Source organism: Plectropomus leopardus, chromosome 11 (genome assembly GCF_026936395.1).
Source record: "Plectropomus leopardus strain MGB_pleo_1.0 chromosome 11, ASM2693639v1, whole genome shotgun sequence".
In the NCBI taxonomy this organism is placed as follows: domain Eukaryota; kingdom Metazoa; phylum Chordata; class Actinopteri; order Perciformes; family Serranidae; genus Plectropomus; species Plectropomus leopardus.
This window is the reverse complement of record NC_142186.1, coordinates 23,824,448-23,842,850: the sequence shown is the minus strand read 5'-3', so window position 1 is coordinate 23,842,850 and position 18,403 is coordinate 23,824,448. Positions and strand designations below refer to the sequence as shown.

At 39.6% G+C, this 18,403-nt stretch overlaps 1 protein-coding gene across 3 annotated transcripts in view; it reads left to right on the top strand.

Moving 5' to 3' along the window:
* grik5 (glutamate receptor, ionotropic, kainate 5) overlaps positions 1-18,403 on the top strand; it is a 118,858-nt gene that overhangs the window by 82,858 nt on the left and 17,597 nt on the right. For all 3 annotated transcript variants that reach the window (XM_088084347.1, XM_088084346.1, XM_088084348.1), the window contains exons 13-18: positions 2,327-2,434; positions 6,101-6,304; positions 8,316-8,429; positions 9,037-9,146; positions 9,385-9,558; positions 13,246-13,411. In XM_088084347.1, coding sequence (XP_087940473.1) covers positions 2,327-2,434; positions 6,101-6,304; positions 8,316-8,429; positions 9,037-9,146; positions 9,385-9,558; positions 13,246-13,411 — 876 coding nt within the window. The remainder of the gene's footprint in view (positions 1-2,326; positions 2,435-6,100; positions 6,305-8,315; positions 8,430-9,036; positions 9,147-9,384; positions 9,559-13,245; positions 13,412-18,403) is intronic.

Sequence of the window (18,403 nt, the reverse complement as noted above, 5' to 3'; positions counted from 1 at the left end):
TCAGTTTAAGTGTACACTATATTTTGAATATTTTTAACGCTTAAACTTGTCCTCAGACAGCCTTTTCCGATGGGGAATTGAAGCTGTAATGTATATGAAGTTATATTAAAGCAACCAGGCTCCATTGACAAAAACAGTGATTTTACTTCTATTCTACGTCTATTCTGGCGTACACTTAGACTAATATTATATTTTTCTTAATGGCTAAAATATGTTTTGTGGCTGCCCCATCGACAGCGGTCCATCGCTTAGCTTATGTGCCAGTAGATTTGGTTCACTCGAGCAAATCAACATAGTAAATAAAATGAGCACAGCAGAAATGGCACAGTGGAAACAGACCACTGTGTGTGATCGTTTGAAACCTGGGCAATTTGGCTTTATTGCTTCCAAAAACATTGGAAGAAGGCAATGAGCAACTTAAGAAGAAATGACCCAGAAATTAGCAAGAAATTTGTAAAAAAAAAAACAAAAAAAAAACCAATTACCTGAAAATTAGCACAAAACAAAAAACAGAACAAGAAATTACCTGAGCCTAATTTTTTTTTTAAAAAATTCTGTAAAATAAATTTTAATATATAATTATGTTCATTCTAAATATAGTTCTCTAGACATTTTCCCTATCTTTTAAAAAAATGATTTTAATCTATTAATTTCTTGCAATTCGTGGGGCATTTTTTGTCAGCTTGCTCGTTGTCTTTTTTGTTTTGAGAGAAATCGAACCAATTTGCTCACAAAAACTTAAATACCTGCGGAGGGTACCTGAATTTAGCACGAGAAAAGTGATGTCAATCTAGGTTTCAAAGGGTTTACTATATACTTAAACATTACAGGCTGAAAATGACAACAGAAATCAACAAGTTTGCTGATTTTAAGACAAGATAAGATGAGATAAGCTAACATAAGATAGTGACTTGCACTAAATCTTGGGACCAAAATGTCACCAGAAGTTTACCGCACAGTGACTGACAACAAAAAACACTTCTCACCTTAAAGGAATCTCAGTCAAGTAAGAGGCCTCTGACTTTCAGGGGGCAGCCCTACTAAAGTCCTAAACCTTTTTATTTGTAAGAGGAATCCTGTCATTTCTTATTTCAGAAGTCACATATAGTTTCACTTCACAGTTTTTGTTCTTCACATAAATCCTCTGTCATTCATTTTCCCGGAGCAGACCTCCCTTGTCAGTTTAGGCATTTTATCCTTTTGATGTAGTTAAGTGCCACAACACATTTGTGAAGGGTAGTTGGGCAATTCGGGGAACCAAAATAAAGTGCTGGCAGACCCAGCCAACGAGGTGTTTGGGACCATTTTTGGTGGCGTTATTTCGTCAGACTCCTCCAGTGAGCATTCAAAGGAAAGGTGTGGGAAGATAGAAAGCAAAATGCATTTCACCTGCATTTCAAAATCGAGATTAAATGAAGCGTAAGTACACACATCACTGCAGATCCAGACTGAGGGAATTACGTTGCGGTTCATTGACTGGAGGAAACACTTTCTCTTCACCTTCCTTTAATACGTCTTGCCGGGTGCTGCTATAGGCCAACTGCTTTCCGTGCTAACACTAAATACCACCTGATAACCACACGTTCTTCTAGACTTTAACTCTGCGGGTGAGTTGGGTTGCGATAATTAACATTTTAACTCTGCCCACCTCTCTGCACAGCAGCAGCCACACTGTGGAGAAGACCATTCTTAAATGTCAGGGTGGGATAAAGAGTGTTATAGAAAAACTGTGATTCTGTCTGAGGAGCCATTACCTCTCCTCTGACCTATTGAAAGATGTACAGTAATATCTCCCAGAGAAATGCCTGTGCGCTGCGGTTCCACCCCTGCACACTGGTTAGGTCATAATCACACGCTTATGTACCTAAGTGACTTTACTGTCTCCATAAAATGGAAATATGCGTGCTGTTTTTTATGCAGTTGAAGAAAGGTGTTCGTAAATGAAAATAGATGTAGCTATGAAACTCCTGATTATGAATGCTTTTCATTTTTTTGCCCTCTTGTTGCAGCCCATTGCTTTGCCTGTACACATTGGTACCTTTTTTTTTTCTTTTTTTTTTGTTTTACAATGCCAGTATGTGTATCGCTCCACCGGGGGCAATTAAATCAGTGTGCATATATAGCATGAAACAGTATGATACAAGCAAAGTATAAAATATTCAACATGCAAACGTACTCCATAAAATAGACCAATAGTGTTAATGCACTCGCTGAAATACTTATTTGCTATATATGGAACCTGCAACAACAGTAAAAGAGTTGCAGTGAAGTTTAGTACTACATTATTAATCCCATAATAACCTTTCATTTTCTTTCTCTTTGTTAGATCGGAGTCTGGTACTCCAACAACACCCTGGCAATGAACTCCACCAGTCTGGATATCAATGTCTCAGAGACGCTGGCAAACAAGACGCTCATTGTCACCACCATACTGGTAAGGTCACTGTTACCTTCTGGACCACCACGCTGGTGAGGTCGGGGTTGTTTTTGTGTTACAGTGCAGGCTGTGCCGCAGCTCGTGCTGCGTGGTGGTCTGTTACTGCTAATTTTGCTGTAACTGTTAGCTGTCACAGAAACTGACTGCTGACTGAGTGCTGAGAGAGATGTGTTTCTAAATTCAAATTGCCAACATCCTGGTTTTGGTCTGATAATGTCAGAACACTACAAGTTGTCTCCGTCTGGTTTCCATATGAGTAATGTTATATCAGAAAATCAATAAATCCCTCACATGATGCCGCTCCATCATCTTCAGGTCAGGCTAGATATGTAAAAACACCAGATACAGTAAATCCCTTGCACCACGTTATGCTGTAATATCACATCTAATAGGCTTTACTGGCATTTTAGTTTTTAATTTTTTATTGGCAACCAGGGGTTTTACAAAAACAGTTACGAATACTTCACTTCACAACTGTTTTGGCAATTATATCACAACAAAATCAAATGCTTAAAGGAAAGATATAACTAAACAAACAAAACCATAAAGATAAAAAAACCCAACCATTAAGATCCAAGTAATCAAAATTTATGCCACTTTTATTTTGCTTTATTAAAGCCACACTTTGACCAATTAGGTCCCAAATAGAGAGAAAATAAATGAATTAATCAATAACAATAAGTAAGAATGGGAAAGTTAAAAATAAGTGATTTTACCTCTAACTTCTTCTGTTGTTTATAAAAGTAGGAAAACACAAAAGTTCCTTCCCCAAGGCCATATTTCACAGGCATTAATTTCTGCTACCAAAAACTCCCCAACTATATACATTACAAAATGAGTGGATGTAATGGCAGTAATCATATTATGCACAAGTGTTTCTCGTAAAGTCTTGTATTTGGGTTCCAATAAAGTCAATCTACCATGACCACATATTGGTGAATTTAACTGGGGGAATATGTCAATTTATCCACTGTACTGTTTATCTTTGATGAACTGTGCCTATCCAATCCTCAATCGAGGGAGCCTGCGGCGAATATTGCATTTTTAAGAAAACAAAATAGAAAACATAAATATTCACAATCCTCTAAAGCATAAAATAGCAACAAAAAAAACCCCAAAAAAACAAAAACTGGTAGAACAAAGAGTGTCTTCTTCTTGGTTATGACAAGCATACATAATTTGCAGCAAGATTTTGCTGTTTTCTCCCAGGCTGTACATAACTTCACTCTTGTTTGTGTGCTGTGGGATCTCTAGCAGTATATGCCAGCTTTATGACATAATTTCTCCTTTAGGTGAAAATATTAAGTACACTTATTAAGACTCTGTTCTCATAATGAAAATAGAGCTTCTCTTGGTTTGTCTGCATCTACCCATTTCAGGGGCCAGACTGTGGTCACTGACTCTGTCCGCCTTTATGGCTCTCTCACCTACTTCTGCAGCCATTTTATCTATTTTAAAGGAGTTCTCCAGCAACTTAGTATTGGACTTCCACAACGTTTCTCTCTCACAAGAGACAGATTAAAAGAAGAATGGTCTAAATTGATTCTGCAGAAGCAGGGAAGATATCCTGACTTTCAGACCAAAGTGTTGCTCAAGCTCCTAAAAAGCTGAATCCCACTATTCCCATGATGCAGCTGTATATAATCTTTTTTTTTAGACTCACCCAGCCTGGTTAAGTCCCATGTCTTTAAAACTCAGTGCTCCCAGTTTACAGGCTTTCCGGCACAACTGCTCTGACAGACTGAGTATCACTCTTCAATGTGCAAAACTGCTGGAAATCCCAAATACTTCACCACAAAATGACAGTTTGTAAGTCAATTCTTCATCGCCTGTTGCCTTGAACTCACAAAGAAAACTTTGTTTTTCTTGCGTGCATCAACGGAAAACAGGTAACATATTGTTTTATTAACTGGGGAGCCTGTTAAACAGCAGCAAAACTGTATCAAAACATCAGTTTAAAAACTCACACATACAAGTGCCATTTATCCAGTCGTTAACTCAGTACTTCTCAAACACATGCATTTCCACGAAACAGAACTGAAAGTGAAACTTATTAATACGCTCTACAAAGCCAGACTCCATAACTAACATTTTTTGGGGAAAAAATCGATGTAATTGGGAAGAACTGAGCATGTGAGAGTTTGTATATGGATGTTTTGATGTATTTTTGCTGTAGTTAAATGCGGCCCCCCAAACAATCAGTCAATCCATATGTTTGCCATTTCCCATGGAGGCATGCTAGAAAAACAAAGATTCCTTCATGAATTTAAGGTAGCACAACATGACTAATTGATTCACAAATGTTGATGGTGAAGAGTTTCTTTAAAGTACATTTAATACATTTAGTACATTTAGTACATTTAATTTGAGATTAAAGATGCCTCTGCCTTTACAAAATGACCAATGGCATGCTAATAGCATCTTCTGCTGGTTTACTAGCTTTCTTAAAGGACTGGTTTAACTTTTTTGGAAATAAGCTCATTCAATTTCTTGCCGAGAGTATGATGAGAATGTGTGTCTGTACTGTAAATATGAAGCTACAGCCAGTTAGCTTAGCACAAAGACTTAACTGGATTGATCAAAAAGACAAGTTATAATAATTAAAAGGGCTCTATGGAGAGTTCAGAGCAGATGAGTTATCAGTTTTCAACATGGAGGTGGCTGAACTGACAGCAGATAACAGGGAAAAAGCCAAAATAGGGTTGCAACAGTTTGGGATCTTCATGGTGTGATAACTGTCACAGAAAATATTGCTTTTGTTTTTTTTTACAAGATCAGGGTATTACAGAACTATTATTATTATCAGTTATATGGATCCTAAATGAATGAAAAATTGAAGGTTTCTTTTTAGGTTGAACAAATGTTTTAGGACTAACATTTAAACTTGACATCATGTTTTTATATTAGAGTGTGTAAATAGTCTAACCTGACAAAGGGGAGATTCTCTGTCCAACTGTGTTTTTAAATGGAGAAGGAATGATAGCCGTTAATTTTCATACCACAGTATACTTTAAAACTCATATACTGCTGCAACCCTGCTCCGAAAACGGTGCTTAAACCACAGCAATACTACTGACAGAGCGATAGGTTTTAACTAGGGGGGAACCAGAGGGTGGGCGCCATGCTTCTGCAATGCTGATATTGGCAGTGATGAGTTAGCCGGTGGGATACACACATGCACTAACATGCACGCAGGGCTCGATCAGCCTACCACAAAAAAACACAGAGGAACTTAGATTACAACACACAGTGAGATGGCATGACTTCACTATCTGCTCAGGACACCATTGTTCCACTATACATGTTATTTACATAGTAAATAGTGGTTTGCAGCTTTGTTAATGGACTGAATGAACCTTTAATTAGTGATTAGTGAGATTTAGATGTGGTGTTGGTGAATTTTACGAACACCCGATAGAGCCAGGGTAGCTGCTTTACTCTGTTTCCACTTTGAGTATGAGAGTGGTATTGATCTTCTCATCACTCTCTGCCAGAAAACAAATTTCCCAAAATGTTGGACTATGTATAATTGATTTAACAACTTTTTTTTTTTTTTACAATACACATCCCTAATTTTGAAACGTTGAGCCCAATACATTTCATTCAGTAATCCGTCCTCTCAGCTTTGGATTACAAAACTCCTCATGTCCCCCCCATGCTCAGGAGAACCCATATGTGATGCGCAGAGACAACTACCAGGATTTCCAGGGCAACGACCAGTACGAGGGCTTCTGTGTCGACATGCTGAAGGAGCTGGCAGACATCTTGAAATTCTCCTTCAAGATCAAGCTGGTGGATGACGGGTTGTATGGGGCTCCAGAGCCCAACGGCTCTTGGACTGGCATGGTTGGAGAGCTAATCAACAGAGTGAGTATACTCTCCCTTTCCCTCTGTCTCTCTCTCACACACACACACACACACACACACACACACACACACACACACACACACACACACAAACACACACACACACACACACACACACACACACACACACACACGAAACATGCTCTAATGTTCTAACCAGTGTCTTTCCAAACAGAAACTTACACTGAACACACAGGCAAGCACACACACAACCACACACTCGCTCACGCTGTAGCCCCAAACCACAACTCTGCTGTAACTTCCCATGTCTCAAATTGCCCTCAGAGGGGAGTAAGACTCTTATCTAGGACAAAAGCTGACTTGATAATTCCCCAAAAGAGAGTGGTAGCATTGCCTAAAATTGTCTGCACCATCTTTCCTCGCAGTAACCCTCCTCTATCCAAGCTTGTCTCTCCATGTCCAGGCCTAGCGCGCCTCTGACAGACACTCTGGTTGAAGCAGGCTAATGAGAGCCCCTCTCTGCTTAATTACCATACGGTATACTTCAATTACCAGACTGTGGTCCCTGTGTGGGGCCTGCCACGCTGGTGCTCCCCCAGCTCTCCACGCTTCCTCTCCCTCCATGCCCTCCCCACTGCCTGATCACTCAGCTCTAATTAGCGGCCCATGTTCATCAATTAGCTTTTAATGGAAGAGATGGAAGGGAAGGCAGAGCGACCGGAGACCTGAAAGGTTTTATACAGGTGGAAAGACCAGCCACCGAGTGCTTACTTGCAATTAGCCTCATTTGGACGGTGGATAAAGTGTGAGTGTGCGTGCCAGAGGGTGAGAGACAGAGTGCACGTCTGTATGTTTTTCCAAATGCGCCGTCAAGTGCCGAAGCCAAACTTTTTCATTCAGGAAATCAACATTTCGTACACACAGAGCTCTCATCTACTCAGTGCTGCCTCAAGTGTCTTTCTATTTTTGTGCAGTTACACTTTAAAATCTGATAAGTTTATTAAACCGATTTGGGTGACAAAGGAAAGTTTGTGATGACTTTATACCTAAATGTCATGTTTACTCAAAATGTAGCCGGATTTATTTAATTTTGTCAAGTTGTTGCAACTTAAAAAGGACAGGTGAAATTACCTTGTTCTTTATTAGTGTAAACAACTTTTTTAAACCAGGTTAATCTGACTTAAGTGATTAATGACAAAAAAAAATTTAGCCAATGACGAAGTCAGGAGGGCTGTGATTTCTCTTTTGTTAACATGTTTTAGAAAATACAAATATGACTGACTATTTTGCAACCAGCACAAAACATATATATATATATATATATATATATATATATATATAGCACAGTATATTTGAATTACTGAAATTGCTGAAGACAGATTGATTTCATCATCACTTATTTTATTTAAAGCCCCAGAAAACACTTTGAGGGTGAGCCCTCATTTTTTCAGTAGTGCCGAGGTACATACAACAAACAATTATCAAAGCAGAAAAATACAAGGCTTTTACAATATATAAATGATAAAAATAAACAAAGAAATCTAAAAACAAGGACAGTCACAATCAATGAGATCACAAATAAAACCTTGGAATTCTCTCAGTGTTATCAGTGAGGACAGCTGAAAATTTTGCTGAAGCGTATAAGTATGCAGTTCATAGTAGGAAAGACTCATCTTCCTATAGCTCAGTACGCATTTTTGGCACCCGCAGGATGTGCAACGACTGGGAACGAGTACGATGGTTACCAACGCTCCACGATAGCATGGCTGAGAGATAGGAGGGGAGCTTTTAATTGAACACGTTATTTTCAAGATGTAACAACTTAATTAGATATAAAGTAAACATGAAGTAAGGATAATAGTTAGATATGCTTACATTTTCCAAGGCAACTGGTTTATTGTATTTTTTAAAAAAAAGTAAAATCAACTCGTCAGATTTTACAGTGTAGCTGACCGCTTGTCGTTTTTCTCCCTCACTCTCCTGCTCTGCCTTTTCTCTCCCTTACCCCGACTCCTATCTATCCACCTATCTGTCTTTGTCAATCCTACAGAAAGCAGACCTGGCCGTAGCAGGCTTCACCATCACGTCAGAGAGAGAGAAAGTTATCGACTTCTCTAAGCCGTTCATGACCCTGGGGATCAGCATCTTGTACAGAGTTCAACTGGTGAGGGTGTTATCTGGGGCCGCAGGGCGCCCGCTGGGTGATACTCACTACAGATCTTGTATTGGATTTCATTTCTTTTGTTGGCACTGCCTTTAAGCTGACAGGGTCATACAGAAGACGACGGGCTACACTTGTTTGAAGATTCTTAAGGAGTCAGTCTGAATATTACATAAGAGTTGATCTCATCTTTGAAGCCGAGGATTGTGTTTGTGTAGCATTCTGCATGCTGCATTCACAGTGTCTACGGTGAAATGTATAGGTATAATTTAAATAGTCCAATAAGTCAGAGCTCTGTAACTAGGTAACAGTGGCAGCTTTACATTGCTAATGAGGTTTTGGGTCTGAGCCAAGTATGCTTCAGCAGTAGGCATTGTGAAACGGAGCGTTTATGGATTGTAGCATTAGCGTATCAAAGCACTGCAGACTTGCTATCAGCGTGCAGTGAAGGACACTGCCCTCCTGTGGTGCAAAGGGGACACTCCTTGTCTGCTGAGACATGACACCTTGTTTTCTGACACATTGTACCTTCCTGTCCGTCTGCCGCTCTCTGTCTCTGCTGCTCCATCCGTTTCTTTACTTCTCTTTTTCCTCTTTCTCTCTGCACCAGGGTCGAAAGCCGGGATACTTCTCCTTCCTCGATCCCTTCTCTCCAGCTGTCTGGCTCTTCATGCTGCTCGCCTACCTGGCTGTCAGCTGTGTGCTCTTCTTGGCTGCAAGGTCAATACATTACATCACACACTGTACCCACCGTCTGCAGCTCTATCGCCATTTATCTTGTTGAACACGAGTCGCCTGTCACATATTGTAATTTCTTACCTTATGCAACCTCCCGCAGACAGATTGACAGGGGTTCAAATGACTGATTGGCGGTGGCTTGAATGATATAACGGAGTTGCATTACTGTACTGCAGTTTGACCCCAAGGTCACGCCACTGTGTCTGTGTTTCCTCACCAGGCTGAGCCCCTATGAGTGGTACAACCCTCACCCGTGTCTGCGAGAGCGCAGGGACATGTTGGAGAACCAGTACACACTGGGAAACAGCCTGTGGTTCCCTGTTGGAGGCTTCATGCAGCAGGGATCAGAGATAATGCCCAGAGCCCTGTCCACCAGATGTGTTAGTGGCGTGTGGTAAGTGACAGTTTGTTTGTGTGCCAGCCAGTTTAAAGTCCCCCTACCTGCAAAAATATGTTTTGGATTATCGTTGCCTCACTTGTATTTTGATCTTTACTGGTGTGTGTGCAAACTTTGACACAAGAAAGCTGTTTTCACATGCATCTGCTGAAGGGGGGGTGTCTTCATGTTAAATCTGAGTTTAAGGTGTGTACTTAAGAGCATAATTATGTTACATCACAGTTAGTTTGGAGGCTGATCGTGGTCCAGTGTAACTTAAACAAGCATGTTGTGGTTTTATTTCAAAACTGGAGGGGCCACGTACTAAACAGGAGGTTCTGGGGTCCCTCGCCTGAAAATTTTGAGCATCAAACACTTTTCCTGCATTCTTGTGAATGTTTATGCACCAATTTTTGCCTTTTCTGTGTCAATTTATGATGTAAATGCCTTTAATTTTGTCTGAACAAAAGTCCTCTGCTACTTTCATGTTTTTATTTTTTTGGGGGGGGCAAATGAACATGTTCTGAATATCGCCTGCATCCCATCCCCGAAATCTACACCTATGGTAGGAGACATCATGCATTCAGCAGTAATAAAATAAGAAATCAAAAATATATGTATATTTGCAGATTCTGGATTTTTACATTTTAATTATTGTTGTGTTAAATGTGTTTACTGTTGCTATATTATGTTATTAAATACATACCAGCACATTCATAACATCAAATGTATTTGTAAGGCACAAAATCAGGTTTAAGTACTGAACAAAAAGAAACAAAGGAATGCTGAATGGTAGAAATTGTTAAGATCAAACATTAATACAGTAGTAACAAAACTGAAATAAAATACAATAAAAGCACATTAAAATGATAAAAGCGCTAGAAGACAAGATTATATGATAAAACCATTAAACAGGAGGAGGCATTAAATACAGATCACGGCAAAAGGGTAAGAGCTATGCAAATTAGTTTAGAAAATCAACATACTGTATATTAACAGTATAAGCCATTTTGACAATATATGGATAATTTTCCAAATTTTAAATGCCATATTTGCAAAACCTCATGAGTCCCTTTATACATGTGTTAAACTCATTTTCCTCATCAAGTACTTACATTTTTCCTGTGAGGTTGCTTTTTTTTGTAAGCACATATGATGTGTGAGATATTGGCATTTACATTTTAAAGCACATAGCTGACAGTCGCTGAGCACCAAGCAAAAAAATCCAAAAATGCTAAGTTCACAGAAATACTGTAGAAGCCTGATGATATTTCTGTGGCAACAGAGTGAGTGTGAAAAAGACTCACGCACAGTAAAGAAATAATAAGCGCTAAGAGCTAAGGAGATAAAGGGTAGAGGAAGACAGGAAGAGCAAATTACACTGAGGTGAGCAAGATATGGAATAGGGGGATATTATTAAGTAAAGTGAGTACACGATGTTCTCCTTGATGAAAGTTTTTAAACATGCAAGAAAGGTCATAACAAAGTCTTTTTTTGAGGTTGTGGGTGTTGGATATTATCTGAAACCTGAGCGCCTTTTCTTACTAAACCCATAGGGCTTGATGTGATAATGATAAATACCTGTAACAATATATATTTGGGAATGTTTTCTGTACTGTTTATCTCTCCCTTTAACATCCTTCTGTACAACAGACTCTTGTGGGCTGTGTTGCAAATCAGTGAGGAGGACTGATTCATAGTAAAATTGGAGTTATATGTGATTTTTAGTGTTATAAATTATCTTGATTACTGCTATATCATGATATAATGATGCATGCAGTACAGCATATGGTTGGCAATATTTTAATCAGTCACCTAATGGATGCAGATGATTTGGTAATGTTTGGTCCATAATGTGCACAATATTACATTGATTTTGATATGAAATATGATGCTAATAGTGCCTCATTTTACAACATTGGAAGTGAGAGTTGAGCCCCACATTTAATCAGTGGCAGAGGGAGCTTAGAAATGTGATCCATAAGGAAAACTTAAACAACAAGGAAAATATCTTCTTGGAGATCTGGAAACTGTTTCTCGACAAATGCCCTTTTTCTTTCCTCTCTGAATACTAATAATTACTACTGTTGTTTTAAAATGTGTAAAACTTTCTCATTATTTCTTGCGAATTTTTGTATAGTTTCTTACTTTTTTCTTCTTTGTGCTGACACTACTTAATTGTGTGTCTATGTCGGATACACAGTACTGTCATTGCAATGTGCGCATTACCTATCCGTAAGAAAAAAAACAGAAAAAAAGTCTTTAAAACAATGATGCTAATAAGAGCTATATTATGATTAGTAGAGGTGAAGAAGACAGAAAATTAATATGTCCATAGTTATTCTTATCTGGTAGTACCCTAAAAATGTGCAATGAGATTAAAAATATCAGCCATCATATTGTCAATGTTTAACGAATGATTAAGATATCTAGAGACTGGTGTCGCAAGCTGTATGCACAAGCTAATATGCACAAGCTAATATGCACAAGCTAATATGCTTGCTTATAAAATCAGCGTGTACTCAGCTTATGTGAAGACAGCTTGAGTTTTGCACCATGTAACATGCTGTCAGCTTGTGGTGTTCTTATAGAAAAAGCAACATGCAGAGACTTAACATGGCCTTTAATAATGGCATTTGACTGCTTCTGAAACCTCTACGATGGTGTAGTGCCAACCAAATGCTCATAAATGGTGTTGTGTCTTTCTGATCGGCCTTAATACAAAATCTGTATACTGATACCTGTTGACTATTCTGGCTTTGGTCAACCCAGAGTTGAGCTTGGTCAGTGGTCATCTGAACTAGATCTGGTGCTCCAGTTTTTATGCGGGTGCTGATTTTGCTGATTTATGTCTTTTTGATGTAAATTTGCATTTGTATTTCCTAGGGGTGTAAATTACAAGCTTCATCACAACACTATGTTACATTGATTCTTTGGATTACAATATGATATTTGCTAATATCACAAAGTTGGTCAAGATATGATTTAGATGGATATTGTGACACAGACGTGCTATGGTAATTTAAAAATGATGATATGTTTTTATGTGTGTATAAATACATACATACATATATATATATATATATATATATATATATATATATATATATATATATATATATGTGTGTGTGTGTGTATGTGTAAATGGCAGCCTTTTCATCATTGTTTCTAATCAGTCACACACAAGTCACAGCTCATTCTCACAATAAGGCGGCCCTTTTAAATATGACTTCCTACTCACTGATCCCTGTCACACCAGTGCTACCACGCTCACTGCTGCTTCTGCTGCTGCTGGCAAAGCTTTGCCTCCAGCACCCCAGCCTGCGCCTTTCTATTTCAGAGTCCTGATGTGGCTCAAAGGTCAAAATGGCATTAAATGATAAGCATTAAATGTCTTGCTTTGGCTTAGCATGATGCTTGTTCAATCCTGAGAGCATCTAAAGAGCAGAGCCATCAGTGCCGACCATAACTGTATTTCCATTTCATGCAATAAATAGTTAAAATCTGTGATGAGAGTGTTCCTGGCTGAATTGTCTGTCTTTATCTAGTGTGCTGTGGACATTTTTGTGGTTTTGATAAAGTCATTATTATTAATATGTGAATCAATTTTGTGTTACAGAAATAACATATCCTGTGATGAAAGGCTGTATCCATATCCTTTCTCACCTTTTCCAAATGTTTTTTCCTCTTTTCTTCCTCTTACAGGTGGGCGTTCACCCTGATCATCATCTCCTCCTACACGGCCAACCTGGCAGCCTTCCTGACCGTCCAGAGGATGGAGGTTCCCATCGAGTCTCCAGACGACTTGGCCGATCAGACCAACATCGAGTATGGCACCATCCACGGAGGGAGCACCATGACCTTCTTCATGGTATGACCCACCGCAGCAGCCAGAGCTGCTGTTGGCTGTATGTTTGAATGGGCACATGTGTGTGTTTGTGTGTTCATGTTAAATTGTTTTGATTTTGTCGGCAGTCAGATTTACTCTAGAAATGCCTGAATTGCCTTAATGGCGTCAATTTTTCTGAAAGTTTTTGCGTGCGTGAGTGATTTAGTGCGCTGTTTTTGTCTTTATTGCCGCGCCTAGAGTGAGTTGTTGTCCTCATATTTGATACTATATCTCTGAGTTGCTCTGTTGTTTTCTTTATGGCTGTTTGTGTTAAGTGGCTGACTGCCTGCGTTTGCTTATGAGAGCGCTCGCAGCATCTGTGTCGACATCTGTGTTTGTCATCCAACGTTGTGTGTGTGTGTGTGTGTGTGTGTGTGTGTGTTTTGTCTACGTGTGTAGGTGTGTTTGCATGGGGGAGTGTGTGTAGGTGAGAGTATAAAAATATGTATTTGTTTATTTGTGTGCATGCATGGGAAATGGCTGCATGCCAAATTGTGAGTGTGTTTTGCATCCTTGTGGTGTTTGTCCATATTGAGGATATAAGAAAGAGTGCTCTATGTTTGCCTACATAAGCCAGTTTCAGTGCTACAGTACATTACCCCACTCAATGCCTAATCCAAACAAACACACTCACACACACACACACACACTCACATATACAAAACACACTGGCATTATTACACACAGATGCCGCCCTCTCTACTCTTTTCCTTTCTCTTCACACACAGAGATGCAACATGTAATTGTACACTTTAAACACTTAATCCTGTTTTAGAGCTTTCCATATTTTGCTAAGTGCTGAACCACCTCCTGTGTGCTGATGCACCTCCATCTGTATGAAAGATGATGCATCAGCTACGCCACAAGCAAATAATCTGTTGCCTTGATTCACGTTGCTTTATTCCCCTCTACTCGCCTCTTCCTTTTCACGTCTATTTGCCATTGATGTTTTACTCTGCTTGTCATTATTCACACTCTGTGCTACGTATCCTTCCCTCCCCTGTTTATCGAGGATGCATCTCTTTTTTCTTTTTACCATCTTCCCTCTTTCAATTTTATCGACCTCCATTTCATTTCTGCTTCAAAGACAGATGATAGGACATGTTAGAAGTATACAAACACACATCTGTAATCAGTGTTTAAAGGAATACTTCATGACCCAAATTATAATTTAGATATCAATTACTCACGCTTGTCACCTTCAATTTGTGAAGACCTTCTTTCTGTCATATGGTAATGGTAGTTTATTTTGGTCGTTGTTAACAATTTTCTAAGAAGGATGTACATAACATGAAGGCATTAAGTCAAAAGGAATAACAAAACAAAAAACAAAAATTATTATATTTTTTTATCACCATATTTTTGTCTTTCTTTCTTTTTTTTCCTTTGCAGAGGGAACTAAACTTTTGTTTTTGGGGTTTTTTTTTAAAGATGTTTTTTTGGCTTTATTTGAGACAGGACAGATATAAAGGGAGAGAGGGGTGGGGATGACATGCAGCAAAGGGCCAAAGCTGGAATCGAACCCACAACAAATCACAACATTTAGAAGTATAAACATTAATAAATAGAGCGTTGGTTGGTTCATAATAACTTGATCAATTTACAGTTAATTTACTAATATTAACAATAACTAGATTTTTTCACCATCGAATAGCTCTTCTTTGCCTAAAGAAAAGGAACTTGTTTTTAAATGTAACCATTTAAATAGTTACAAAATAACAAAAAAGAGATTTAGTGTCTCCTGCAGAATTGTATTACTTTGTATTTATACAGTATGTCTAGAGACAATATTTAGATCATGAGACACTTTCACTCTCTATCCAACTCTATTAGAAATGATTGAAATCATACACTCCCTTACCTTATCAGCTGTTGGCAGCACTAGATTGCTAATCATGATTGCCATTAGTGTTTGTTCTTGTATTTGTTTTTTTTTAATAAATTAAAACGAGCAGGTCATAATGCATAGTGCCAATCTTTAGTATGTTGTATCTGATTCAAAGGTGTTATTTCTAACAGCAGATTTTTTAAAGCAAATCCAGTATAGATAGTACAAAAGATTAAATTAAAATCCTGCAAAACAGGCTGACAGTTTTGTTTTTTAATGCTGTATTGACTTTTTAATGCTGTTTGAATGCAAATATGTCTTGAAGAGTCTCCAGGTGGATTATGACTCTTCCTCCTGCTTCTCCTTTCTCTTCCTCCTCAAACCAATGCGGTGCCTAAACTTTTTCCAGGCTGAGGATTTCTTTTTCTCCTTCTCAGGCTTTTCCTCAGAGGTACCAGAGATCTCAACCTCTGATAGTTCATAGAGGGAGCCCATCTTCTCCTCCTGCTCCCTGGTCTCATCCCTCTGCTCTTCTTTCAGCCTGGCGAGTTCAGCTCGGAGGCTCTGAGAGACCTCCTCCTCAGTCTGGAGCTTAGTGACCAGCTCCTGATTGGTGGAGGCCTGTTGTTCCTTCAGATCCTTTAACTCGCTGACAAACTGCTCTTTCTCAGAGAGGTTTCTCTTGAGCGTCAGGATCTCGTGCTCCATCTGTTGGACCTGAGTGTCCCTCACAGACATCAGGTCCTCCTGCTCTTTGAAAGATGCCTCTTTCTCAGAGACATCTCTCTGCAGGGTCTGGATCTTCTGCTCCAGTTCTTGGACCAGAGTGTCCTTAGCAGACATCAGGTCCTCCTGCTCTTTGATAAATGTCTCTTTTTCAGAGACATCTCTCTGCAGGGTCTGTGTCTGCTGCTCCAGCTTTTGGACCAGAATGTCCTTCACAGACATCAGGTCCTCCTGGTCTTTGGAAAACTTCTCTTTCTCAGAAACGTTTTTCAGCAGGGTCTGGATTGTCTGCTCCAACTGTTGGACCAGAGTGTCCGTCACAGACATTTGGTCCTTCTGTTCTTTGACAAATGTCTCTTTCTCAGAGACATCTCTCTGCAGACTCTGGATCTTCTGCTCCATCTGTTGGACTAACATGTCCTTCTCAGCCAGCAACTGCTTCATGGCCTTGAGATCCTCGGACTCCTTTTCAACTTTGGACTGAATCTCTTTGTCCAGCTGTTTTTGAAGGCTGTCGCTCTTTTCTCTCTCGGCTTTGAGCTCAGCGTCATAGCTCAGGGTGACACGCTGAGAAGCTTTCAGCTGTTGGAGTTCTTGCTGAAGAGCTTCATTTTTGTCTTTTTCAGCCTGGAGCTCTGCTGAGAACTTGTCTTGGCTGATCACATAAGCCACTTTGAGGTCTTCGAATTCTTTCTGAAGCACCTTCTTCTGTTCGTTTTGATGTTTCGAACCTCAGTGGCGAGCCTCATGGTGTTCATTGTCTCTGGGTCGCTGAGATTCTTCAGTGTTAAAAAGGTAGCTTTTGACACAAAACACACACACCACCGCTGGCACCGCAATGTATCTGAGAGCATCAGTTTTTCATCAGCAACAAGGTGCTTCCAGTATTCCCATGACCCCCAACCAAATAAATAACCCCCCCCCATTTGACACCATTGAGAGTCCTTGTCTCCAGAAGCTCTGCCTGCCTTGCATCCACCCAGAAGGCCTCTTCCTCCTCCCCCTTCATAACCACACTCTTCTGCCTTGAGGAGAGCAATGCCACCTGCATGCAATCAGCACATGCACACGCTGTGCCCACATACGTATCCATGATGGATGGCCTTCTTCTTCCGGTAATGCACAAAAGCGTTATCCGCCACCCTGCAGCCCAAAGGAAAGAGATGCTCTTTTAAAGTTGACACTTGTTGCTACGTGGCAGCATCCCTGGCAAGCCTGTGTGGAAGTCAGCCCGGCTGTGGAGCCACTCATGCAGGAAGGTGCCTCCTCCACCTCCTACTAATCTGTCTTGGGTGGGAGATCATGGAGGCACTTCCAGTTCTTTTAATACTTCTCACTTTATACTCCATTATTCAAAGTTGTTAAGGATAAATCCCACTAAGTGTGCATTTGAGTCTCATGGCAAGAGTATATGCATAGAAATACTGTTACCTTAAGTGTTAGTGAATGTGCATACTCCACCAGTGTCAAATTCTGGAAGAAATTAAAGGGAAGTTTACCTTGCATAGTGTAACTTGCCCCACCACCTCCTCTACAGAGGAGCAAGACACACAGACTTTGGTGGTTTGTCCTCATTTTTTGTACATTTTATGCATCTTTTTTTCAGTTTTGACACATTTTGTGTCCCTTTGAGTTAATTTTGTGTCTTTTCTGTTAATTTTCTGTCACTTTTGTATCTTATATGGTCATTTTATTCCCCTTTAAGATAATTTTTTGACTTTTCTGATCATTTTGTGCGTGTGTGCGCGTGTGTATGTTTCTCTTCATTTTGTGTTCCTTTGGGGTATTTCTGTGTTTTTTGGTCATTTTGCATCCCTTTAAGGCAATTGTGTGTTTGTTTGTTTTTTTGTTTTCTCTTTTGGTGATTTTGGTGGTGGGTTGTTTTGTTTTTTCATTTTTTTAAATGTAAGTCTCTGCAGTCCCACTAATCTGAGTGATTTACTATATCATAGAAAATGTATGCTTGACAATTTTTATTCAGAAGTACATTTAGGATGACAATAAACAAGCCTCAATAAATTTACTAGGCTTATTTGTCATCCAGACAATAAAATGCATGAAATGAGACAGTACATAAACTGGGGAATCTCTTCTCTGCCAATTGTGGAATGTCAACAGGCAAAGGAGATTCACCCAGATTGGACATCAGTTCAGGCACTTCATCAAGAGATGGAAACCTGATGTTTGTCCAATCAGAGCTATTGTCCTAATGAGTGTCTATCAGAAGTAATGTAGCAGCAAGTGGAGGTCCTGGAAGAACCTCTTGCGGTACCACATTGGGATGACTTGAATCAGTGTTATCATCCAGAGAAGGAAACACAATGCTTAGGTACATCTTCTCTTCAGCCTGACGGCCTCCTTCACCACCGCTGATCACCAGCAGGTGCTTTAGTTGCCGCCATGACAGGCACCGATGAACT